Genomic DNA, 25,169 nt, shown 5'->3' with positions numbered 1-25,169 from the left:
TCATCTATTCTCACTTTTAAGCTCTACAAAAAATAGGAAGGAATTACTTTTATCATCTGATTTCTGTTTTATTACACATTGCTCTAGTCCATCCTTTTTCTAAGTTGTCCCTTGTTTGGTACACAGTCAAATTAATCCCTAATATTATCCATTATGATTAAGAGGATTTGCTTGTTGGGTAGGTCAGTCTTTTGTTGTCATGCCTGGTTTTACGTGACCAGATAGTATTTCAGTTGATCCAAGGGGCAGTGAGAACACTGTTCAGGACTTTTAATTGCTGGTGCTGTGAAAGTCGTAGATGAGACTCCCTTTTTTGCTCTATATAATTCAGATTGATTTTGTTACTGTAAAGTAGCATTATACAAGTAACACCTCACTGCTGCTGGCATTTCAACCATCAAGCAGGCTTGGTCCCTTTCTCTGGGACAAAACCTCTCTTATTTTAGGAAGTTGATTTTTGCTGCCAAAAGATGGAGGCAGCTGTGCTGCACAAGGCTTTCTGAGTGTCATTTAAAGGTATATGTTGTCCAGATAACCACAGAGATCCTTCAGCCATATACTTACTTGTTTCTGCTGTTTGCTGTGAAGTCCTTTCACTTGTTTTGCCTGTGTTGTTACTCCCTTGTGCTGGCACGACCCTTTGAAGTGGTCACTCCCATCCCAGAGGCAGTATGGGGTGTGCACACACACGTGTACTTCTGTGTGTGTGCTCAGGCTCGCACAAATCTTGTGTTCTCTGTGGCCACCAATGGGTGTGCTACTGCTGAATGTTAACAGGGGGGAGGATGGACAAGGATAGCCATCCTGAGGTTGTATCCTTGGTACTGAAAATCTTTCTTAGCAGTTCTCCGAGATACATGCCATGTATTCACTCACTCACTCGTTTCTTCCAGGTTCCGTCTCCCACTGGAGCAGATATCCGTAAACTCCCCACTAACAGAGAAGTCCTGAGTGAGTGGCCACAGAGATACACAGGGAAGGTCCCTTCCAACCATTTTACTCTCAATGACAATCAGGACTGCGCAAAGGCTGCGCGGTGGCTGAGGGAGCACATTGTCAGCGCGGAAGGTGAGTGCCTGCATTGACACTCACACACCCACAGCAGTGTTTGCTGGGCTCATTGTTTCCTTAACTCCATGCTGCAATTGGTGCTTGGTTAATTCTAACAAAGCCTTTCATCTGCTGAGCTTTGTTTTCCAGATGAGTTTACCATTTGTTGTCATTTTTGATATCCACATGTGTAGCTCAGAAAGAAAAGCTTGAGATAAATTAATTAGCTATGATTATTCTATAAACCAGAATGAGACCCAAATGCAAATCTGGCTGGAGGCATTAATTATCTAATTAAATAATAATTTAATTAGTGGATGTGTTTTTCTATATAGCAAAATATCTGGATTTGAGGCATAGCACAAAGAAATCAGCTCTGAATTAGGAAGTGGGTTCTTTGTATTGGGTTACATCAGTTACAGGCTTTCACACAGAACCGACACTCCCAATATTTCCTTTTTAATCCTTAAAATCACACATCTGTGCAGATGTCCACCACCACTGCCCTTCCTCAGCCTGTCCCCACCTCCATATGTTCATTAGTTCAGGCTCTGAAAGCGTATGCTGTGAAAATACCTGGAGTCATCCAGGCTTCTGAGCTGAACTTCAACTACAGAAGAGAGTTGTTCATGTAACGTTGGTTCCGTGTGCTGAATCTGGGGAAGGATGGAGTTCAGAGCAGGAAAGCTGGCCTCGTGGGAAGTTCCTGCTGAGTGTAACAAGAGCAGTTTCCTGAGGGCATAGGTCACCTGGCTCGTTCATGGAGAACATGGTGGTTCCTTGGTGTGGTCTCCAAGATTCATGTTTGGCTTGGCAGACCTTTAGGGAGGTTCTCAAGACACTGGAAGTTTCTTTATCGTACTCCAAGTCTTGCAATGATCCGGACAGGAGACAATGAACATGGCAGTGCTTCTGCTCACACTTTCCTCCAGCAGTGTCCTGGCCTCAGGCAGGCAAATGGAACCTGTGCAGCAGTCCCAGTGACACCAGCCCTGCCCACAGTGCTTCACCTCCTGTCCTGCCAACAGACATGGCTGTATTTGCATAGATAGATGAGGTTGGGTTTCCCTGTTTGCTGCTCCTACTCTTTTATGTAAATCCCTGTGTACCCAGTCCTGGAATGTGCTGCAGTATCCCCGCGCAGGAACGCGGTGGAAGCAGCATCTGGGGATTGCTTTTCAGGCCTTACAGCAGCTCTGCTGCTGGGGACAAATGCACCTTTGGTTTATTAATACTAAATTAAAATTAATCATAATGCAGAGGAGGCCACGGAGATGCTGCAAGGGCTGGAGCAGCTCTGCTCTGGAGCCAGGCTGAGAGAGCTGGGCTGGGGCAGCCTGGAGAAGAGAAGGCTCCTGAAAGGGAGACCTGAGAGCAGCTCCAGTGCCTAAAGGGGCTGCAGGAAACCTGGAGAGGGGCTTGGGACAAGGGCCTGTAGGGACAGGAAAAGGGGAATGGCTTGAACCTGCCAGAACAGGGGAGACTGAGCTGAGCTCTTAGGCAGAAGCTCTTCCCTGTGAGGGTGCTGAGGCGCTGGCACAGGGTGCCCAGAGAAGCTGTGGCTGCCCCATCCCTGGCAGTGTTCAAGGCCAGGTTGGACACAGGGGCTTGGAGCAAGCTGCTCCAGTGGAAGGGGTCCCTGCCCGTGGCAGGGGTTGGAGCTGGAGGAGCTTTAAGGTCCCTTCAACACAAACCAGGCTGGGATTCTGTGATAATTTCATTATTGCTGCTGACTTACGTTGTGGTGTAAAGCTGCAGATCTTCATTAGGTACGATCCTGTCTTCAGTTATAAGGTATATCCACAACTCCCGATGAGTCCGATCTGGAGGGACTTTTTGGAGACATGCTCTGTGGGAGATGTGACCCTTTGTCCTTATGTGCCTCTGGCTCCGGTTCCCTTTCATTGCTCTTCCTGCTTTTGTGTTCTCTGCCACTGCAGATGTAAGCTATAAAGAGTGCCCAGCTGGAGAACTCCATCTTCACCAATCTCCATTTCTGTTCTTCCTCACCCTGCTTCTTTTTCCAGCTCTATTTCTTATGAATGTTGTTCTTCCCAGCTTGGTCATGGCTGCATCCAAGATCCCTGCTCTTTCTGAAAATGAGTCCACTTTTCAGCCCCTGCCCTCTTCTAGAGGCAGTAATAGGTGACAGGCTCATGGAGGTGCAGAGGCAGAGCTCCTGTGGAGCCCAGCAATTGATGTAGATGTCCATCAGCTGTCTGCGGGCTGTACTGCCTCTGCACTGTGCTGGCCAAAGGTGGATGTTTGCCTTTACTTTTCACCTCTGAAATTCTCCAGATCAAGAGTTAGGGCTGGGTTTTCACTGAGCACCATGTACTGCTGTGTGCTGGGTGGGTGGAACTGGTGGGTGCTGGTTTGGGGGCTGTAAGTAGGGCAGGATCACCCCATACATGGCACGTGGTGGTGGAGGTGGTGTGTGCACACTGTGGTGGAGCCATGGGGCTCCCGAGGGATGGTGAGACCAAGGGTGGCTCCATGAGCCATGTCTGCCACCGCCAGCTCCTCCTCCAGCTGCCGTGGGGCCCCAGCGCCAGGCTGGAAGCCTCTGTCCTGGACGGAATGGCAGCAGCTCTGGAAGGGCCTTTCCCTGATGAAAGCCGGGAGCCTAATGCATGGAACTGTCATAGCTGTCATTGTGACTACTTGGAATCCAGCCCCTGTCAGCGCTGCACTTTCCATGAAAATAAAAAGTAGTATGGAAGGAAAGTAAGGAACAAAACTGCTTTAATGGCCCCAAATGGAGCAATTAATTTTTCTCTTTACCTAGAGATAGTTACTGCCTTATTAAAAGTGTGTTTGTGGGAATACTCTTGCATTGACATTCCAGTGCATGAATCACTGACCAGAGCCTCTGATGCTGCAGCTAAAACTGATTCTCTCCTGTAGCTTTTGCAAACTAAAGAGATTTGGGTCATGCTGGGGTCAGTGAAATCTTGAGCTTCCACTTGTGGAGGATGAATGAGCCCGCCCTGCACAGCGCTGGCAGTCTAGCAATAAATGGTACAACTACTCTAACCTGCTTTATTTATGGTTGCTTTTTCCCATGGAAGATTATTGCGTTTACTTACAGATAGATACATTTTCATGTAGTTAAATAATAAAAGCATGCTGAGGAACTGTTGTCTGTCCAGTGAACATAATTTCAGTCTGTAATGAATATCTGTAGTTCCTATACTACTAGCTCTGTAATCTAAAAAGCCTCTAATATTGTAATAAGCAGAAACCATAAACTGCTGATTTACAGGAGGTCAGTAAAGGAGCAATGGTTTCCTTCAGCTAATGTAGCTCTACTTGTTATTACCATATAAACCAGAATGTTAATTTTCCTTGGGAAATGCCGGGCTGGAATCTGATGTGATACACAAAATGCCAACATGGAACTGAGCGTGTGCCATGCAGTAACTGAGCTGCCCCTCAGAGAGGCTGGTTCTGCCCGATGGCAAAGGCACCTCAGGTGCCCAGACCTGCTGCTTGGAGCCAGAACCAACCTCTGCTAGGCTCTGCCTCTGGAGAACACCTCTCATTCCCCTCTCCCAGCCATTACATCCTCTTCATCTGCTCATGGTTTTCACCCCTTGCTGGTTGGGAATGTGTAAATGATGTGGGGCTGTCAGCTCCACATTCTTACTGCACTACTAGCACATCAGATTACCAAATATGAATGTATCAGAGTTTGAATTTCACCACTAATCCTGCTTGTTCACTTCTTGCATTACACCCTGCTGCAGCAGTGGGAAAAAAGGGTTAATCTTATGTCTTCCTTCTCTTCTGGTGCTCTCCTGAGGACAATGCTGCCTGCAGACAGGCATCCTGGCAGGCATGCCGCAGAAAGGGCTCTTTGGGCTTGGGAAGTCAGACTAGCAATGTACACATTGAATGGAATTCCCATTATTACATATCGTATCTGTTCTATGTTGCTTTTATAGAAGTAGTAACATCTTTATGATTTCAGATTAATACATTTGCCGGTAAAATGGTTCTGGCCCTCTGGGCACTGGTGTGAAGAGCAGAAAAATGCTTCCTGTCGTTCCTGAGCATGTCTATCCATGAGGCAGTTCTTTCCTCTGGCAGTTAGGAAGAGGTATATTTATTTGGCAGCTGCAAGTAGCCAAACGGATATGGACAAATAAAATAACCTTGTAGGCAGTCAAAGGGGAATAACAAAACATCTGTAAACAACCTTTATTAATATTGTTGGTTGCTGGAGCTCTGTGGATGCTGTGTTTAGTATTGCCCTGTGTCTCATGCAGTTTCTCATTGCAGTGTCTCATGGTCCCAGTGAAAGCAGTTTAGCATATAAAATAATAAAATGTAGTTTATAGGGGATGCTATCACTTGGAGTGAGCATAAATGCCAGTGCTGAGACAAACACACGTCAGCAGCATGAGGCACACTTACCTGCTCATCACTGCTGGCTGCAGTGCCTTGCAGGGAAACACATGCTGCCGAAAGTCACACTCGGGCGAGTTCTGAGGAGGGTCCCCTCTCTGTCCCGTTCTGGCTGCAGTTGCTGCTCTGGAGGCAGCTGCTGCTGCTGTTGGCAGAACGCGGTCCTGAAACATCTTCTACAATTCTACACTGGTTTTTCTTTAGAACATTCGCAGAACCCCAGCCTGGTTTGTGTTGGAAGGGACCTTGAAGCTCCTCCAGCTCCGACCCCTGCCACAGGCAGGGACACCTTCCACTGGAGCAGCTTGCTCCAAGCCCCTGTGTCCAACCTGGCCTTGAGCACTGCCAGGGATGGGGCAGCCACAGCTTCTCTGGGCACCCTGTGCCAGCGCCTCAGCACCCTCACAGGGAAGAGCTTCTGCCTAAGAGCTCAGCTCAGTCTCCCCTGTTCTGGCAGGTTCAAGCCATTCCCCTTGGCCTGTCCCTACAGGCCCTTGTCCCAAGCCCCTCTCCAGGTTTCCTGCAGCCCCTTTAGGCACTGGAGCTGCTCTCAGGTCTCCCCTTCAGGAGCCTTCTCTTCTCCAGGCTGACCCAGCCCAGCTCTCTCAGCCTGGCTCCAGAGCAGAGCTGCTCCAGCCCTCGCAGCATCTCCATGGCCTCCTCTGCCCTCGCTCCAGCAGCTCCACGTCCCTCTGGTGCTGCTGCCCCAGAGCTGGATCAGGGCTGCAGGGGGGGTCTCCCCAGAGCACAGCAGAGGGCAGGATCCCCTCCCTGAGCTGCTGCTCATGCTCTGGGGGTGCAGCCCAGCACACGGGGGGGTTCCAGGCTCAAGCGCACCCTGAAGCTGGGTTATGGGGAGCTTCTCCTCACCCAGCACCCCAAGTCCTCCTCAGGCTGCTCCATCCATTCTCCACCCAGCCTGTGCCCAGTCACTGTTTTCATACTCACTGGTCAGAAGCGCCTCTCAGGTTTGTTTTCTAAACTTGGTCTTCCCACAGTTTGTGTGGTTTTTCTGCATGAAGTGTTTCATTTGCTCCCGCTAGTCCATCCAGCCGCCCCGTAAGGCATTTCAATGAGCAAAACTGAGGAGGGAGGGGAGAACGAAATGAAAACGTTGGGGTTTTTTTCCTCCCTAGAGGATTTCCAATCAAAATAATTTCAAATCCCAGGGTCAGAGCGAATGTCATACTTGTATGTGAAGTACTTGCCTACTTTGTGGGATGTTTTGTACAGATTCTTCACTAAATTATCTTGCCTACTGTTGCTAGGTAACGCTGTTTGCTTCATAGCATCAGAGGAGTGAGAGGGTCACAGGGAGCAATTCTGTGGTATTATCATCCCAGTTACACTAATAAGGTTTTCATTGTACATCTTAGAAATTGTTCCCCTTTTTTGATTCCCTCAGGGAACATCATTGTCTATGGGAACACAATTGACATTTACACCACGGTAGAAGCCCTCTTGTCCCTCGGGATCACTGGTTCCCGCATACACCTGGTGCAGCCTCCGCTCAGCTCCAACGTGACGTGCCTCAACAACAACGAGCTCGAAGGCGCCGTGGGGCAGGCACTGGTGGAGGCCGGCGTGTCGGTGCACTGGGACAGTGTCCTGGCACAGTGGGGCACAGGCGATGACCCAGACCTCATCACGTGTGCTTCCTTCACCACCAGCACAAAACCCTTTCAGCTGCAGTGCTCGGTAAGTGTGTGCTTCCACTGTACTTCCATCAGTCTGGCTTTTTAAGACAAAGGCCATCAAATTTAGACAGCCCCTCCTTGGTTTAGCTGTTTCCTCATTGTCTGGAGCAGATTGAACACTCACTTGTTAGTCTAAAGGATTGGCTTTTAAAAATCCAAACCAACCCATCACTGTACCCTGCCTGATGTGGATTACAATGTATTGAAGTCACCTGACTCACAAGTAGTTGTTCACTGCTGAGTGACAAATACTCTTAATTCATTTTCTAAACAATTCCAGAAATGCTTTTATCATTTAAATTTGCAGTTCCTCCTGCCTATAGTTCTGTGCATTTGATTAAGTCACAATAGAAGCCAAAAAGGGTAGAAGCCTACTGTGTAATGCAATCAAAATGTATTTTAAACACATCTTTCTCCCCCTACATCCATGACTATGGGTTTGCTCATCTATGGGATCAGTGTCTTACCTAAGCAAATTAATGTGCACACTCTCTGGTGTGGCCCCTCTTTGGGATTTGGGGCTTTCCTGATGGGCAGAGTAGTTCTGGTTTTCACCATTAGGGTAACCCACGTGCTTGTGACAGCCACATCAAAGCCGCACCTGCCGGAAGCCATCCGGCCCCTCAGCACACCCAGCTCCCTGCACGCTTCCTTGGCAGAGTCCTGCAGTCCTGGAAGGGAAGAGCTGCGTGGTCCCCTGCAGAGCCCTCTGGAGCCATGGTCCCTGGGGCTCCCCTCACTGGAAGCTCTCAGTCAGTGGGCTTTACCAATCCTTTTCTTTTTTAACATATGGCCAGCGAAGCCCTTTCTGGTGGAGGGAAGACCTTGCAAAGCCCTTTGCTGGCAGCCTCCTGACTTTGGTCTCCGTATCAGCAGTGACTTTCCTCACTCTCTCCTCATATGTAGCTCTTCAATTTCTCTCCTCTTTCCCTAAAATCCCTCTGTTTTATCCTTCCTCCAGAGAGATCTCCAAGTGGGTGTCGTGGTTTAAGCCCAGGCCATAAATCAGAACCATGCAGTCCACTACCCCCCCCCACCCTTTCTTCCCTCCGCTTCTGGAGGGACGGGGAGGAGAATCAAAAGAATGCAACTCCCACGGGTAGAGATAAGAACAGTTTAATAACTAAGGTATAACACAAATCACTACTGCTACCACCAATAGTAATAATGATAAAGGAAATAACAAGGAAGAGAATACAACCGCTCACCAACCGATACCTCACCCCCACCCCGCAGTCATCCAGCCCTTCCGGGGACTCTCAATTCTACATCCTGGGCATGACGTGCTGTGGTATGGAATACCTCTTTGGCTAGTTTGGGTCAGGTGTCCTGTCCCTGCTTCCTCCCGGCCCCTCCTCCTCCCTGGCAGAGCATGAGACTCACAAAGTCCTTGGTCAGTCTAAACATCAGTGTTATCAGCTCTGTTCCCAGGCCAAAAGTCAAAACCACAGTGCTGCAACAGCTACTAAGAAGGAGAAAAAATGACTGCTGCTGCTGAACCCAGGACAGTATCCACCCCTTGTTCCATACCATTCACGTCATGCTCAGATCCCACATTTTCAATATACCATCACTTCCACCTCAGTGCACTCTTATCTTAGTGCACGGACCAATCACTATAAAGCTGCTGAGCCCATTCGGTCCATGATGGTGGGCTCCATCTCTTGTAACAGTCTTTCAGAGCAGGAGAGGCCCATTGCAAAGTCCACCCCTCGATCATGAGTCCATCTCTATGTTGCATCTCTGCCCTGATGGCCTGAAGTGTCATGGGCCCATCAGGCTCAAAATAATTCACCCTCCCCTTCAGCAGTTTCTGCAACTTGTCATCGGGGACTCCATACAGCTGCCTTCCATCTCCGACGCTTCCAAAGCACTGGAGGGGCCCAGTGGATTAGATACTCGCCCATACTGTCCCACACACCGTGCCACTCATGACTGTCCAGCCCTGGGGAAAACCTCTTGGTCCCCCTATATCGTCGTCTAAACCCAGACAAGACCCAAACCTGACTCTGCTTAACTCTCGGGATCAGACAAAATGGCCGTGGGTAGAACACACTTTGTGTGTGTGCCAACATGGTGATCCCCATCACAATCAGCAGGCAGGTCCCAAGGGTACCCAAAGGCCATTCAAAACCTTCAGAACTCTCAAATGCTGCTGCTGTACTTGTCACTGGGGCTGTAGCTGCTGTGCTTGAAGGCTCTCTCACCACCAGCTTCGCTTTTTCTGAGTCCAGATCTTCCTCCTCTGCCTTGCTGGGAAATGCTGCGGGGTCTCCTGCATCCTCCTGGGGACCAGGCTCACGGGGCTCGGTGGGCTGCTGCTGGGGGATGCTCTCGGCCGCCACGGGGCTGGGCTCGGTCGCGGCGCTCGGCTCCTCCGCCGCCTCCTCCCGCTGCTCGGCAGCTGCCTCCTTCCCCTCCTCGACCGCCAAAAAAGAACTGTCGTTATCTCAACCCTTCAAGCCCCACGTTGGGCGCCAAAAAGAACTGTCGTGGTTTAAGCCCAGGCCGTAAATCAGAACCACGCAGTCCACTTCCCCCCCCACACCTTTCTTCCCTCCGCTTCTGGAGGGACAGGGAGGAGAATCAAAAGAATGCAGCTCCCACGGGTAGAGATAAGAACAGTTTAATAACTAAGGTATAACACAAATCACTGCTGCTACCACTAATAGTAATAATGATAAAGGAAATAACAAGGAAGAGAATACAACCGCTCACCAACCGGTACCTCGCCCCCACCCCGCAGTCATCCAGCCCTTCCAGGGACTCTCTGTTCTACATCCTGGGCATGATGTGCTGTGGTATGGAATACCTCTTTGGCTAGTTTGGGTCAGGTGTCCTGTCCCTGCTTCCTCCCGGCCCCTCCTCCTCCCTGGCAGAGCATGAGACTCACAAAGTCCTTGGTCAGTCTAAACATCAGTTGTTATCAGCTCCGTTCCCAGGCTGAAAGTCAAAACCACAGTGCTGCAACAGCTACTAAGAAGGAGAAAAACTGACTGCTGCTGCTGAACCCAGGACAGTGGGTCTTGGTCTTGCGAGTGAACATCCACCCACCACCTCCCACCAACCCATCTCTTTGCCCACCACCTTTGGGTCGAGCCTCGCAGAGCAGCCTCCGCCGGGAGCAGGCTGTGTTCAGGCCTTCAGTGCTCTCAGCCAACATCATCTCTTGACTGGCAGCTCAGGGGGGCTTGATCTGCAGAGTCATAGAATCATAAAATCATAGAATAGTTAGGGTTGGAAAGGACCTTAAGATCATCCAGTTCCAACCCCCCTGCCATGGGCAGGGACACCCCACACTAAACCATGGCACCCAAGGCTCTGTCCAACCTGGCCTTGAACACCGCCAAGGATGGAGCATTCACAGCTTCCCTGGGCAACCCATTCCAGTGCCTCACCACCCTCACAGTAAAGAATTTCTTCCTTAGATCCAATCTAAACTTCCCCTGTTTCAGTTTGAACCCGTTACCCCTTGTCCTGTCACTACAGTCCCTGATGAAGAGTCCCTCCCCAGCATCCTTGTAGGCCCCCTTCAGATACTGGAAGCTGCTATGAGGTCTCCACGCAGTCCTGCAGGACGGAACAGCGGGAGAAAATCCCTGCCTGCCCCCTGCCTGCCTGCCTGCCTGCCTCCGGGCTGACAGATGGCTCCCAGCTCCCAGCCTGGAGCCCGCTGCTGTCCCCTCCCCTCCGTGACACAGCTGCTGTCAGCAGCACTGGGGCTGAGTGGTCCTTGTGCCCGCGCGGGCAGAGCATCCCTGCTTTGGGATGCTGTGGATGGGTGCAATTCCCTGACCTGTACGTACTGCCTTACAAAAAGCCCAGCAGCTCCGGCTCCTCTGCTGTCTGGCTCTGCTGTACCAGCATTGCTGACATTCCCAAGCCTCTTTTCCCCCCTCTCCTGTGCTTTTTGTTCTGGTCTTGAGCATCTGACACTTGCCCTTAGTTCACAGGGACGCTGTTTGGTGGGATAACCAGGTAATGCCTTTACCCAGGTCACAACTGCCTCCTCCCCGAGGCTGGTGCTGAGGGAAGAACATGTTACTGGTGCTGGTTTGCCTTCATATGGTTGTCTCAGGCTGGTCAAGGTGAAGGCAGCAAGGTGACGTGTGCTTCTCCAGATAATGTTTCACCCTTTCCGCAGCCTGATATTTCTTGATATTTCTTAGAGAGCAGTGAAGGGGAAAGGGACCTGGGGGTCCTGGTGGATAGGAGGATGACCATGAGCCAGCAATGTGCCCTTGTGGCCAAGAAGGCCAATGGCATCCTGGGGTGTATTAGAAGGGGGGTGGTCAGTAGGTCGAGAGAGGTCCTCCTTCCTCTCTACTCTGCCCTGGTGAGACCACATCTGGAATATTGTGTCCAGTTCTGGGCCCCTCAGTTCAAGAAGGACAGGGACCTGCGGGAGAGAGTCCAGCGCAGGGCAACAAAGATGATGAAGGGAGTGGAGCATCTCCCTTATGAGGAAAGGCTGAGGGAGCTGGGTCTCTTTAGTTTGGAGAAGAGGAGACTGAGGGGTGACCTCATTAATGTTTATAAATATATAAAGGGGGAGTGTCACGAGGATGGAGCCAGGCTGTTCTTGGTGACAACCAATGGTAAGACAAGAGGTAATGGGCTCAAACTGGAACACAAGAGGTTCCACTTAAATTTGAGAAGAAACTTCTTCTCAGTGAGGGTGATGGAACACTGGAACAGGCTGCCCAGGGGGGTTGTGGAGTCTCCTTCTCTGGAGACATTCAAAACCCGCCTGGACACATTCCTGTGTAACCTCATCTAGGTGTTCCTGCTCTGGCAGGGGGATTGGACTAGATGATCTTTTGAGGTCCCTTCCAATTCCTAATGTTCTGTGATTCTGTGATTCTGTGATGGTGGGCAGCAGCAGTCAACTTCTGTTGCATAATGATTTTAAAAGCTGAGGGCACTGATGAAGGGGAGAGCTCTTTGTAAAGGCTTTGAAGCTGCACAGTGTATTGTACCAGTGAGATGGTCAGTCTTCATCTGCACCCCTTGCAGACCATGATCTTGTTCAGAACATCTCTCAACCTTGTCACTCTTACTACTTTCAACCCTCAGTGTTCAGCGTGCACTCTTGTTTTACCCTGGTTTTGGGACACTTGTTCTGCCAGCTTTCTGTTTATCCTTTGGAAGAGGCAACTGCAAAGATGCTGCTCACAGTTGTAGCTTCTCCTGCTTCTGCTGCCTGCAGTGCTCAGATGGGAGTAAGGGCCTAGGGCAGGGGCTGTTCTGTGTGTGCCCCCTGGCCCCAAGCTGCCATGACCCAACCTCAGTTCCCTGCTGCTCATTTCTCATGTTTCAGAGGTGAGCACCTCCAGGTGATGCAGGTTTTACCTTCCACAGCACTTTTGTCCTTGGGGACTGCATGTTTGGCTCCAGGTTTCAGACGTTACTTTCAGGCAGCACAGACAACCGGATAAGGCACATACCCAGGCAGAGATCAGATGTGCGTGGCTCTGACGCTCCTCCCTGGTGGTGCCTGTGCAGAGCAGACAAAAGACTGTGCAGGATGTGAGAGCAGCTCCTCAGGCACCCCTCGCCTGGCAGCACCGGCTGCCTGTGCATCTGTTCCACATAGCAACACCACCGGCCCCGCAGTGCTGCCTCTCAGCTTCTGGCCTGGGACATGGGGCTGAGCTGCTTCCCTGTGTCCCAGAAGAGGGGCTGTGCAGGTTCCACGGGAAGACAAAGGAAGGGAATTATCAGTGCTTTCCTCTCTGGGACTTAGAGGAGGAGTTGAAGGATTTAAGGTGATTTTCTTTCAATGACTTTGAAATCTTCCTGTGGGGAAGATGAGCTCATGGTGTCAGTAGATGCTGGTCCTGAGATAAATCCCTACCTCAGGGCCACTTCAGACAGCCCGGGCAGTGTTACCCAAGAACAGAAGTCACATCTCTTTTCAGACCCACAAAACAAACCACAGTGAATGGGTATCTGCTCATCAACAGGCTCAATAAGTGAATGTCAGATGTACCAAGGACTTTACAGACAGACACAGCCTTGCCTGGGCTGGCGCAGGTGAGGTACAAGGATCTGGTGTCCATCTAGACCCGTGCCCTGTCTCCAGGAGTGGCCCAGCAGTCCCAGGCACCAAGGGGTACAGATCAGTATTTGCTTTGCCTCTCAGAGCAAGTGTTAGCCAGATCTGGAGCAGTTAGAGATGTCTTTCAGTCCTGACAAAGTCTGGATAGGCTTTACAAAATCAACATCACTATCATAGAATCATAGAATAGTTAGGGTTGGAAAGGACCTTAAGATCATCCAGTTCCAACCCCCCTGCCATGGGCAGGGGCACCCCACACTAAACCATATCACCCAAGGCCTCATCCAACCTGGCCTTGAACACTGCCAAGGATGGAGCATTCACAACCTCCCTGGGCAACCCATTCCAGTGCCTCACCACCCTCTCAGTAAAGAATTTCTTCCTTAGATCCAATCTAAACTTCTCCTGTTTCAGTTTGAACCCGTTACCCCTTGTCCTGTCACTACAGTCCCTGATGAAGAGTCCCTCCCCAGCATCCTTGTAGGCCCCCTTCAGATACTGGAAGCTGCTATGAGGTCTCCACGCAGCTTCTCTTCTCCAGGCTGAACAGCCCCAACTTTCTCAGCCTGTCTCCATACAGGAGGTGCTCCAGCCCCTGATCATCCTCGTGGCCTCCTCTGGACTTGTTCCAACAGTTCCATGTCCTTTTTATGTTGAGGACACCAGAACTGCACACAATGCTCCAAGTGAGGTCTCACGAGAGCAGAGTAGAGGGGCAGGATCACCTCCTTGGACCTGCTGGTCATGCTCCTCTTGATGCAGCCCAGGATACGGTTGCTTTCTGGGCTGCGAGCGCACACTGCAGCCGGCTCATGTTCAGTTTCTCATCGACCAACACCCCCAAGTCCTTCTCTGCAGGGCTGCTCTGAATCTCTTCTCTGCCCAACCTGTAGCTGTGCCTGGGATTGCTCCGACCCAGGTGTAGGACCTTGCACTTGGCATGGTTATCAAGGATAACAGATGCGAATGCTTTCCTTTTCATGCAGATACCCAGTGCTTTTGTACCTCTCTCAAACCCCTTGGCCTCCACAGCTTCCACTGAAGTTCTGCTGCTGTGGTCTGAGTGGGGATGACATTGCCCCCAAATGATTTTCATTTCCTCTCTCTCATTTCACTGAAGGTCCCTGTGCTGGGTGCCAGGGTGACGTGGTTTGTAAGTAAAGAGTCAGGCACAACAGTTGGAAACAGGTTTATAAGATGCAGAGTACATTGTACTTTCTTATTTCTTAGCTTTTTGGTTTGGCTTTTCTTTGAAGGAAAAAAAGCTTCAAGAAAAGGTTCAAGTCTGTTCCATAAGCTCACACTAACACAGAAGATCTGCACGGCCACTCAAGCTGTTCCACACGGTTACTATTAGTTTTAAAGGAAAGCTCCTCTGGTAACCAGAAGTAGATGAGTCCAGTTCAATAATTCTCCTCACTACTGTCCTTGGGTTAATTTGAGTAGCTGTAACTCTTGCATCAGAAGGATTTTTCTGTCTATAAAAATCATACTTTATTTTATGTCCTTGTTTTTTAAGATACATAATGTTCAGCATGAAAAGCAGGTTTTGATTTATGAAAAGAGCCAGTAACTGATGTGTAATAACCTCCACTTATTTACATCTCTTTTCCAGGCATTTTTTAGCTTTGCCTACAGGATGGTGGATTATGAAACCTTTAAGGCAATTAATGATGCTCGCCTGGTTTTTGATGGGAGACTTGTGATCGATACCAAATTCTGCACTAATGATGTGAGCATCAAGGCTGCAGGTCCCTTAACAAAGTACTCCAGGAGATATTATGTGGATGAGTGGACACACAGCAACTTCAGTTCAAAAGAGATTGGCTTTGAACTCGCTGCATCAATGCTGAGTCTCCTGGATCTAACCCCTCAGCCCTCTTCTGTGGCACTAGAAGGCACAGACAGACTCATTCCCACATACAAAGGGTGCAAAATTAAAGGTATGTCCAACTGGATTCTCTCATACTTTCATACCCTTCTTGGTGTTTGTGTTCTTATCCAACCAGGGTAGCTCCACCTCACCCAAGCTGTCATCTCATGGCAGTGAAGCTCTCAGAGTTCCTTATCTAGTCAGTGGAGAGAGGTGAGTTGCAGTAAAAGCTTACACTGCTTTAGTAGTTTTGCTACTAACAAGCCAAGTTGTGCTTTTGCTTACATTGCAGTAAACATAGAGTGTTTCCAGTGAAACCCAGTATCTTTCTTTCAAGTTCAAGATCAATAAAACTATAATCAGAACTTTCCAGTGTGTGGCTGCTGCACCAATATGTGTAAGAGCACCCAAAAATGTTTATAACACAAAGTCCACCAAAACAAAATAAGTTCCTGGTTCTATTTTTAGAGTCATTTAGTAAAGAGACAAACAAAAAGAGATGAAGGAGAGCAAATACTTTACTTTTTCTTTATTTGTGATTTAATAAATCTCCTATTTCCCTCCTGGCAGGAGGTGTTCTTCCTGGAGGCTATCACTACTTGCATATTGCCAAACCAGGAATCCCCATCCGCCTGGACTTGGAACTTTCCCTGTGTGATCATGTAAGTTGCATTACTGAACTTTCCTTTGTTTTGTCCTCCATTTGGGAAGATGTCCTTATTTAGGATGGCACAGGTACCTGCACAGGCACCACACACTTTGAAACACCTTCAGTAAGCATGGTCTCTGTAAAATGGACCTAGGACAGGATCAGCTGAGATTCACTAGAATACCCTTTCAGCCTTAGTGCTTAACCTCTGTCCTCCCTGCAGTAAGGGGCTAGAGATGCATGCATGTAATCATAGAGATGATAAACCTTTGCAGTCTATCAGTGAAATGGGGTTGGTTTGTAGAGTAGTAGAGAAAGAAGATGTTCTGGAAGGGGTGCTCTGTACTTCACTGGCAGAAAGTAGCTGGTGCTGCAGCCATGAGAGTTGTCTCATGGTGGGGAAGCACTTCACACAGCTGGGCTGCACAAGAGATTGTCCCATGATACCAGTGGATACTTCTCCTACAGGAGAACCTGACTTGTGAAACAAGAGCAGAACAAGATTCATGTCTTTTAAAGCCAGAGAGGACCATTCACCTCGACAAGCCCCCGTTCATGCAGATCATATCTTTTTCCTCAGGGATTTCTGCATCAAGCCCATTCTCATAGTTCATATAAAGAGTGGCTTTTAAAAGACTACTTCAGTGTTGATGCTAAAACTCAAGCAAAAATGGTCCATGGAAAGAAATTATTTTGTTTAAAAAGGAATCCATGCTCTGGGCGTAGGAATCGAAGCATGGCTCACCTTGTTTCCCAGCTTTGCAGATCCAGATGAGCTGGCCAAAGCAGCATGTACTGGGAAGCAGAAAGGATTACCAGGGAGGGAAAAATTGGCTTTGTCATTCCAGATTGCTAGAACATGATCAGAATTGTTCTGCTGCAGCTTTGCTTACCTGCTCTCTGAAAAGGGAACATCTCCACAGCCACTCCAGCAACTTCAAGTAAATCTGAAAGAATTTCCTGAGGAAGGAGTAAGCGAAGGCAGTGAGATGTATTAGCAGAGAGATGTGGAAGTAACAAAGGGGACTGTAGCCTAGCAACAGGTCTCAGAAATGGATAAAACTGGAACATGAATACAGCTTAAAAAATAGGTTCAAGCTATTTGATCATCCCACTGCAGTGTGAGGTCTGAAGCAAATCTTTACATTTGTATCTTTTAAGTGATTGATTTCAGCAGCTGAACCTAAATATTGCAGTTTGAGCATCAACACCCACCATTCTTAGTCTTTTATTGATAGGAGAGTTGGTGGCAGCCCTCACTCAAATTAGCAGGAGGAAGTCATGGAGAGCAATTCTAAATCAATGTACATATGTGTGTGTGTGTATGTATATATATACACACACAAGCTCATACACATGTGTATTTTTTAAAGGCAGTACTAATTCACCATTTGAAAGGTGGAGACATCCCAAGAGATCAAGCTCAGCCTCCTTCAGCTGTGAGCAAGCATCTAGTGCACAGCGCCATTTAGAAAATGTAGAAGTTTGCTTTAGAACTGAGCAGGAACCTTCTTGTATTTCTTCCTTTGTTGGAGGTCACACCTCTGACTATGGAAAACTTCTACACAAAGCCAAAAATGCTTAATTGGTCTGTGATAAACCTTTGAGTTGTAATGTTGAAGTCTGCTTGGAGCTGGTTAATGTGATAGTGCCAACCCTCTGCCTACAATGGCATAGTTTCTATGATGTGCCATGAATTTGGACTCTGGACATATACTGTTTGTATATACATACATGAAAACATATGCATAGTTATAAATCCGGAGAGGGAGTACAGGTACACCCCTGTGTTCTTCATACATCAGGTGATATCCTATAGTAAACTACAACACACGTGTCTGCAGGAGTGCAGACTCTGCGGAAGAAAGTGGGATGAATAAAGATCAATTCAGTTGCTGAAACAGGCATCTCCTGCTGTTTGGAGACCCCAGCTGCTGTGCCAGGAGGTCACAGGTCCCCATGGCTCCTGTGTCCCAAGTGCCAGTGCACTCCATGGTGTCTGGAATGGCACTGGGGGCTGCCAGCAGAGCCCACCCACCCGTACGCTGCAGTTTGTGTGCAGTTACCAAGGTCTAATCCACACGGGAAGTGTTTGCATCCAAACCATAGCAAAGCACCTTGTTGTATGAAGTGTGTTACCAGGAGTGGGTATTGTGGTGCGAAAAAAGGGCTGTGGATTTTCAGAAGTGGTAAATATCAGCTGGGGAGCCCTGGCTGTGCTCTACATGTGCCCAGTCTGGTGTTCATTCCACCTCGACAGCTTCCCTTGTGTGTTCTGTTCTAGGGGATGGAGATCATCACTGGAGAGGCAAGAGAAGGGAATTACTTCAGGATGCATATCAACAAATACAGCATAGTCGATGGCATCACCTGCTTTTCAAAGGAACCCTTTCCTGCCTCCAACTACATCTGCTTGTATGGCCAGCATGAGCGTCTTCTCAACGATCTCTGCTATCGTTGGAACCAAGGGCAGATTACAGACCTTTACAGGTGAGCGAAACCCAACATTGTCCATCACATCCACATTCTTGCAGAATTGTAGGCTTAGTTTATTATGGCTTCTGCCTGTTTTCTCTTAGAGCAAAAAATAGGTTTATAAGAATATTTTCTACAATTTGGCAAAATTCGCAGTGGCAGTGCAAGCCCTGGAGACCATCCTGTACAGTGCTGTGTGACTGAGATCTGCTGAGAGAAGGAGCAGTGGTTTCCTCAACCACCCTTCATCTGAAAGAGCATCTCAGCATTTTGATAACTTTTGCTTAGAATATTCAGTAGGTTTAACTCGTTAAGCTGAACCTGACCAATCCTTTTGTACTGAAGATTCATAGTCAGAAGTCACTTTTAAAAGGGGGTATTTTTATCACTTTGAATCAAATTTATGAATTAGATTTTAAATCACTCATGATGACAGTCACGCTCACAATATGCCTGAGTATCTGGTGATAAAACCAACCATGAAGTTTATCCTCTAGACAGCGTTCTGTATGTAAGCAAGGTATTTAAGTGAATTCTACAGCTGGAAGCTGTGTCAGGACTCTCTTTAGTGGAGGTTCCCCCTTCACCTTGCAGGACTTCCCCACTATGGCACAGGTCCTGCACTGTTCCGAGGTGCTTCCCTCTGCCTGCTGTGCCCACACCAGCGCAGCAGTCGGGGGCTCCGTGTCCCAAGGCAGGTCTGCAGGAGGTGGGAGGGACTGAAGAGCTGTTTCTAGCAAGATTTATGTGCCACCTCCTCTAAGATGATTCTTCATTGCTTTTGGAAATGCAAACTTGATTAAGGAGGTTATTACAGAGAGGCCTATCTGGGAAACACAATCTACCACATCTTTAATCTGCTGCTGCTTCTCCAGAATTTCATAGCTTAAAAAAATGACCTGGCCTCAAAACTCAGACTTGGTTTGTTCCTTTTGCCTCAGTGCAAACAAGTGCTTTGGAAGTCAAGCTTGGTTAAAACAAACACGAAACCCCAACCCAGCCTTGAGTTTCATTCAAAGAAAGATTCATAAAATGCCTTGAGCATGTAACTGAAACAGGAGGTAAAGAAGAATTTGTTGATACATCCTGTTTTGATTTTCCTTCTAAAACATCCCTCACAAGTGGTGGCCTGGCAACCTGTGTTGTCACAGATGGAGAAGTGAAGCACCACACAACCTAGGCTGGTTCAGAGACAGAAAGCCAAGCACAGGAGCAAATGGATTTATGTCATGATACAGAGCTGATAGTGGTGCCCTAAAAGTCTCCAGCTCTGATTCTGTTGTCACTGCTGTGAAGAAAGACATAAATGGTAGCAGAATTCCCATATTAAACACTGTTATTTAGGTAACAGTTTGTACAAGTTTGCTGTACAGGATGTGCTGTGCTCCAAAAAAAACTGCATCATAACAATGATCTGCTGGTTCAAAAACTCTGTAGAATGAAGCACCTGATCTCTTGAAACAGGGGCTGAAGAGCCTCTGGGTTATGTACCTCCTCCTCTGGCTTCTGCCCTTCTGCTGGTCCAGTGTCGCAGAGCTGCACAGAGCATGGGTGAGGAGTTGTGCACTGCTCAGACAGGGAAGTGCTAGTGTCTGCTGAGGCAGAGGAGGGGGCACCTGGCCAATCCCTTGGTTAACAGCAGAGGGATGCTTTGTGAGCCATGTTTTGGGAGCAGTGGTGTTGGCTGCATCCCTAAGGGTGAGCTCCCTGGAAAGGACTTGTCCATCATATTTGAAAAATCATGGCAGTCAGGTGAAGTTCCCAATGACTGGAAAAAGGGAAATGTAACCCCCTGCAGATGCAGGGACTGTGAGAATGAAGATTCTCCTGGAAGGCATGCTAAGGCACATGAAAAACAAGGAGGTGGTTGGTGACAGCCAGCATGGCTTCACTAAGGGGAAATCCTGCCTGACCAATTTGGTGGCCTTCTATGATGGGGCTACGGAACTGATGGACAGGGGCAGAGCAGTTGATGTCATCTACCTGGACTTGTGCAAAGCGTTCGACAGTGTCCCACATGACATCCTTGTCTCTAAATTGGGGAGACATCAGTTTGATGGGTGGACCACTCGGTGGATAAAGAACTGGCTGGATGGCTGCACACAAAGAGTTGTGGTCAATGGCTCGATGTCTGGCTGGAGACCGGTAACGAGTGGTGTCCCTCAGGGATCGGTGTTGGGACCGGTCTTGTTCAACATCTTTGTCGGTGACATGGACAGTGGGATTGAGTGCACCCTCAGCAAGTTTGCCGATGACACCAAGCTGTGTGGTTCGGTTGATACGCCGGAGGGAAGGGATGCCATCCAGAGGGACCTCGACACGCTTGTGAGGTGGGCTGATGCCAACCTTATGAAGTTTAACCATGCCAAGTGCAAGGTCCTACACCTGGGTCGGAGCAATCCCAGGCACAGCTACAGGTTGGGCAGAGAAGAGATTCAGAGCAGCCCTGCAGAGAAGGACTTGGGGGTGTTGGTCGATGAGAAACTGAACATGAGCCGGCTTCAGTGTGCGCTCACAGCCCAGAAAGCAACCGTATCCTGGGCTGCATCAAGAGGAGCGTGACCAGCAGGTCGAAGGAGGTGATGAGGCTTTCTACAGGCAACTGAAAGCAGCCTCGCAACTACATGCCTTGGTCCTCATGGGGGATTTTAACTACCTCGATATTTGCTGGAAGACTCACGCAGCCAATCATTCACAGTCTAGGAGGTTCCTCCAGGGCATTGATGATAAATTCTTAATGCAAATGGTGGACAAACCAACTAGGAGAGGAGTGCTGCTGGATCTAGTACTCACCAACAAGGAGGGTCTGGTTGAAGTGGTGATTGTCAATGGCAACCTTGGCTGCAGTGACCATGAGATGGTGGAGTTTAGGATCCTGTGTGGGAGGAATAGAATACCTAGCAAGGCCACAATTCTGGATTTCCGAAGGGCCAACTTTGGCCTCTTCAATCAATTGCTAAGGGAAGTCTCATGGGAAAGGGTACTAGGTGGTTAAAGGGGCTCAAGATAGTTGGTCAGCATTCAAGGACCACTTCTTCCAAGCTCAGGATCAGAGTGTCCCAATGGGTAGGAAATCAAGTAAGGGAGCCAGGAGACCAGCATAGTTAAACAAGGAACTGCTGGGCAAACTCATGTGGAAAAAGAGAATCTATGGATTATGGAAGGAGGGGCTGGCCACTTGGGAGGAATATAGGACAGTTGTTAGAGGATGTAGGGAGGCAATTAGGACAGCTAAGGCCTCCTTGGAACTTAATCTTGCAAGTCGGGTTAAGGACAATAGAAAGGGCTTCTTCAAATACATAGCGGATAAAGCTAACACAAGAGGCAATACAGGCCCACTGCTGAACGAGGAGGGTGCCCTGGAGACAGAGGATATAAAGAAGGCAGAGGTGCTGAATGCCTTCTTTGCCTCTGTCTTTACTGCTGCAGGCTCTCCCCGGGGGCCCCAGATTCCTATAGCCCCAGAAGGAGTCAGGATAAAGGAGGAGTTTGCTTTGGTAGATGAGGACTGGGTTAGGATCAGTTAAGCAATCTGGACATCTATAAATCGATGGGTCCGGATGGAATACACCCACCGGTGCTGAGGGAGCTGGCGGAGGTCATTGCTAGGCCACTCTCCATCATCTTTGGTAAGTCGTGGGAAACAGGAGAGGTGCCTGAGGATTGGAGGATGGCAAAAGTCACGCCAGTCCATAAGAAGGGCAAGAAGGAGGACCTGGGTAATTATAGACCGGTCAGCCTTACCTCCATCCCTGGAAAGGTGATGGAACAACTTATTCTTGACACCATCTCTAGGCATATCAAGGATGAGGTGGTCATTAAGAGTAGCCAACATGGTTTTACCAAGGGGAAGTCATGTTTGACCAACCTTATAGCCTTCTATGAGGAAGCAACTAGGTGGATGGATGATGGCAGAGCGGTAGATGTGGTTTTTCTTGATTTCAGTAAGGCCTTTGATACTGTCTCCCACAGCATCCTCATAGATAAGCTAAGGAAGTGTGGGCTTGATGATCAGGTAGTGAGGTGGATCAAGAACTGGTTGAAAGGAAGAAGGCAGAGAGTTGTGGTCAATGGGGCAGAATCTCGCTGGAGGTCTGTGACTAGTGGAGTCCCTCAGGGGCCGGTGCTGGCACCAGTGCTGTTTAATATTTTCATCAATGACCTGGATGAGGGAACTGAATGTACCCTCAGCAAGTTCGCTGATGACACTAAACCGGGAGGAGTGGCTGACACACCAAAAGGCCGTGTTGCCATTCAGCGAGACCTGGACAGGCTGGAGAGTTGGGCGGGGAGAAACTTGATGAAATTCAACAAGGGCAAGTGTAGAGTCCTGCATCTGAGGAGGAACAACCCCATGCAACAGTACGGGTTGGGGGTTGACCTGCTGGAAAGTAGCGAAGGGGAAAGGGACCTGGGGGTCCTGGTGGATAGGAGGATGACCATGAGCCAGCAATGTGCCCTTGTGGGCAAGAAGGCCAATGGCATCCTAGGGTGCATTAGAAAGGGTGTGGTTAGTAGGTCAAGAGAGGTTCTCCTCTCTCTCTACTCTGCCTTGGTGAGGCCGCATCTGGAATATTGTGTCCAGTTCTGGGCCCCTCAGTTCAAGATGGACAGGGAATTGCTTGAAAGAGTCCAGCGCAGAGCCACAAAGATGATTAAGGGAGTGGAACATCTCCCTTATGAGGAGAGGCTGAGGGAGCTGGGTCTCTAGCCTGGAGAAGAGGAGACTGAGGGGTGACCTCATCAACGTTGACAAATACGTAAAGGGTGAGTGTCAGGATGATGGAGCTAGGCTTTTCTCAGTGATGTCCAGTGACAGGACAAGGGGTAATGGGTGTAAACTGGAGCATAAGAGGTTCCATGTGAACATCAGGAAGAACTTCTTTACTGTGAGAGTGACAGAGCACTGGAACAGGTTGCCCAGGGGGGTTGTGGAGTCTCCTACATTGGAGATATTCAAGGCCCGGCTGGACAAGTTCCTGTGTGATGTACTCTAGGTTACCCTGCTCTTGCAGGGGGGTTGGACTAGATGATCTTTTGAGGTCCCTTCCAACCCTCAGGATTCTGTGATTCTGTGATCCTCCCCCTCTACTCTGCTCTCGTGAGACCTCACTTGGAGCATTGTGTGCAGTTCTGGTGTCCTCAACATAAAAAGGACATGGAACTGTTGGAACAAGTCCAGAGGAGGCCACAAGGATGATCAGGGGACTGGAGCACCTCCTGTATGGAGACAGGCTGAGAAAGTTGGGGCTGTTCAGCCTGGAGAAGAGAAGCTGCGTGGAGACCTCATAGCAGCTTCCAGTATCTGAAGGGGGCTACAAGGATGCTGGGGAGGGACTCTTCATCAGGGACTGTAGTGACAGGACAAGGGGTAACGGGTTCAAACTTAAACAGGGGAAGTTTAGATTGGATCTTTATTAAGAAGAAATAAGGAGGAAATTCTTTACTGTGAGGGTGGTGAGGCACTGGAATGGGTTGCCCAGGGAGGTTGTGAATGCTCCATCCTTGGTGGTGTTCAAGGCCAGGTTGGATGAGGCCTTGGGTGCCATGGTTTAGTGTGGGGTGCCCCTGCCCATGGCAGGGGGTTTGGAACTGGATGATCTTAAGGTCTTTTCCCACCCTAACTGTTCTATGATTCTGTGACTTGGGGCTCCCCTGGGACTGGACATGCTGCTCTCACAATGCTTGCACTGTGTTGGGCAGTCCTGTGCTCTCTGCTCATTGTTTCTTCTTCCATCTGGTACTGAAAGACAGGATAAAATGAAGGAGGGGAGACTGAGCTGAGCTCTTAGGCAGAAGCTCTTCCCTGTGAGGGTGCTGAGGCGCTGGCACAGGGTGCCCAGAGAAGCTGTGGCTGCCCCATCGCTGGCAGTGTTCAAGGCCAGGTTGGACACAGGGGCTTGGAGCAAGCTGCTCCAGTGGAAGGGGTCCCTGCCCGTGGCAGGGGTTGGAGCTGGAGGAGCTTTAAGGTCCCTTCAACCCAAACCAGTCTGGGGTTCTATGATAAGCCCAAACCTCAACTATGAGGTTTAAGAGTTTCTTGGACAAAAATGCTCTTTATAAATTTCACTTCAGGAAACCTTTGTGTGGAACTTGTGAATTGCTGCTGCTACAGGGATTGATCTTGATTTCTAGACAATGTTGGGTTTGTTTTACAAGAGAGGAGCAGCACACAGCGAATGTCAAGTTCACATAAACAGTATATTGTCAATAAGTGTGAAGTAGAAACTGAGAGAGGATGACACAACTGTATGAGATTCAGGCTAAGACAGCAGATCGTTTTCCTGCCTTGTCACAGCTGATGCTGATCAGCTAATGCAGCCTGAGCTCTGGAAGAAACTCAATATTCAGGTTGTGGTGAGGTATCATCAGTCTTTTCCATGGTGTGACAATATGCAAACACAACTGTGACCCAAGCCTTCCTATCAGCCACAAATGCTGCCCGGCCCTGAACACCGCTGTTTGCCCAGATGTGTTCACAGTTCCAGCTGTTCTGTGTGCTAGCACCAGCATCGACATCTGGAAGAATAAATCATCTTGCTTTGGGACCTCTGCCTGCAGCACAGGTAGCAGGATTTGCCTGGCCTCGACAAAACCAGCATTAGTTCCCTTTCCCACTGCTGAGTGTGTAGCCCAGCCAAGGACCTTGGTGCAGCTCCACTTGTCTGCACCCTTCATAGCTGCACCTGCAGGTCTGGAAGAGGTGAGACATTGACTTCTGAATGGACAGCTTGTTTCTTCAGGAAGGGAACTCAGAATGCATTGCCCCCCCTTGCTCCCACGATCGTGATGGGATCCCCATGCACTGCACAAGCTGATTACAGGAAAGGTCAAGTTTGAAACTCCCCAGAGACTTCACAAACCTCAGTGGAGATGAAGATCCTGGTGCTGATCTGTGAACAGGAGGAGTCAGGGCAGTCAGCACAGAGAGGTGCAGCTCTGACCTCAGCTCCT

At 49.0% G+C, this 25,169-nt stretch overlaps 1 protein-coding gene across 5 annotated transcripts in view; it reads left to right on the top strand.

Moving 5' to 3' along the window:
* Window positions 1-25,169, top strand: part of CFAP61 (cilia and flagella associated protein 61) — a gene marked incomplete at its 5' end in the record, with an annotated part of 111,516 nt that overhangs the window by 72,048 nt on the left and 14,299 nt on the right. For all 5 annotated transcript variants that reach the window (XM_080615811.1, XM_080615810.1, XM_080615809.1 and 2 more), the window contains 5 exons: window positions 894-1,068; window positions 6,866-7,158; window positions 14,834-15,161; window positions 15,662-15,753; window positions 18,025-18,230. In XM_080615811.1, coding sequence (XP_080471937.1) covers window positions 894-1,068; window positions 6,866-7,158; window positions 14,834-15,161; window positions 15,662-15,753; window positions 18,025-18,230 — 1,094 coding nt within the window. The remainder of the gene's footprint in view (window positions 1-893; window positions 1,069-6,865; window positions 7,159-14,833; window positions 15,162-15,661; window positions 15,754-18,024; window positions 18,231-25,169) is intronic.

Source organism: Psittacula echo (genome assembly GCF_963264785.1).
Source record: "Psittacula echo genome assembly, chromosome: 4".
In the NCBI taxonomy this organism is placed as follows: Eukaryota; Metazoa; Chordata; class Aves; order Psittaciformes; family Psittacidae; genus Psittacula; species Psittacula echo.
The sequence above is the reverse complement of the archived record's forward strand: the minus strand, read 5'-3'. Positions and strand labels throughout refer to the sequence as shown.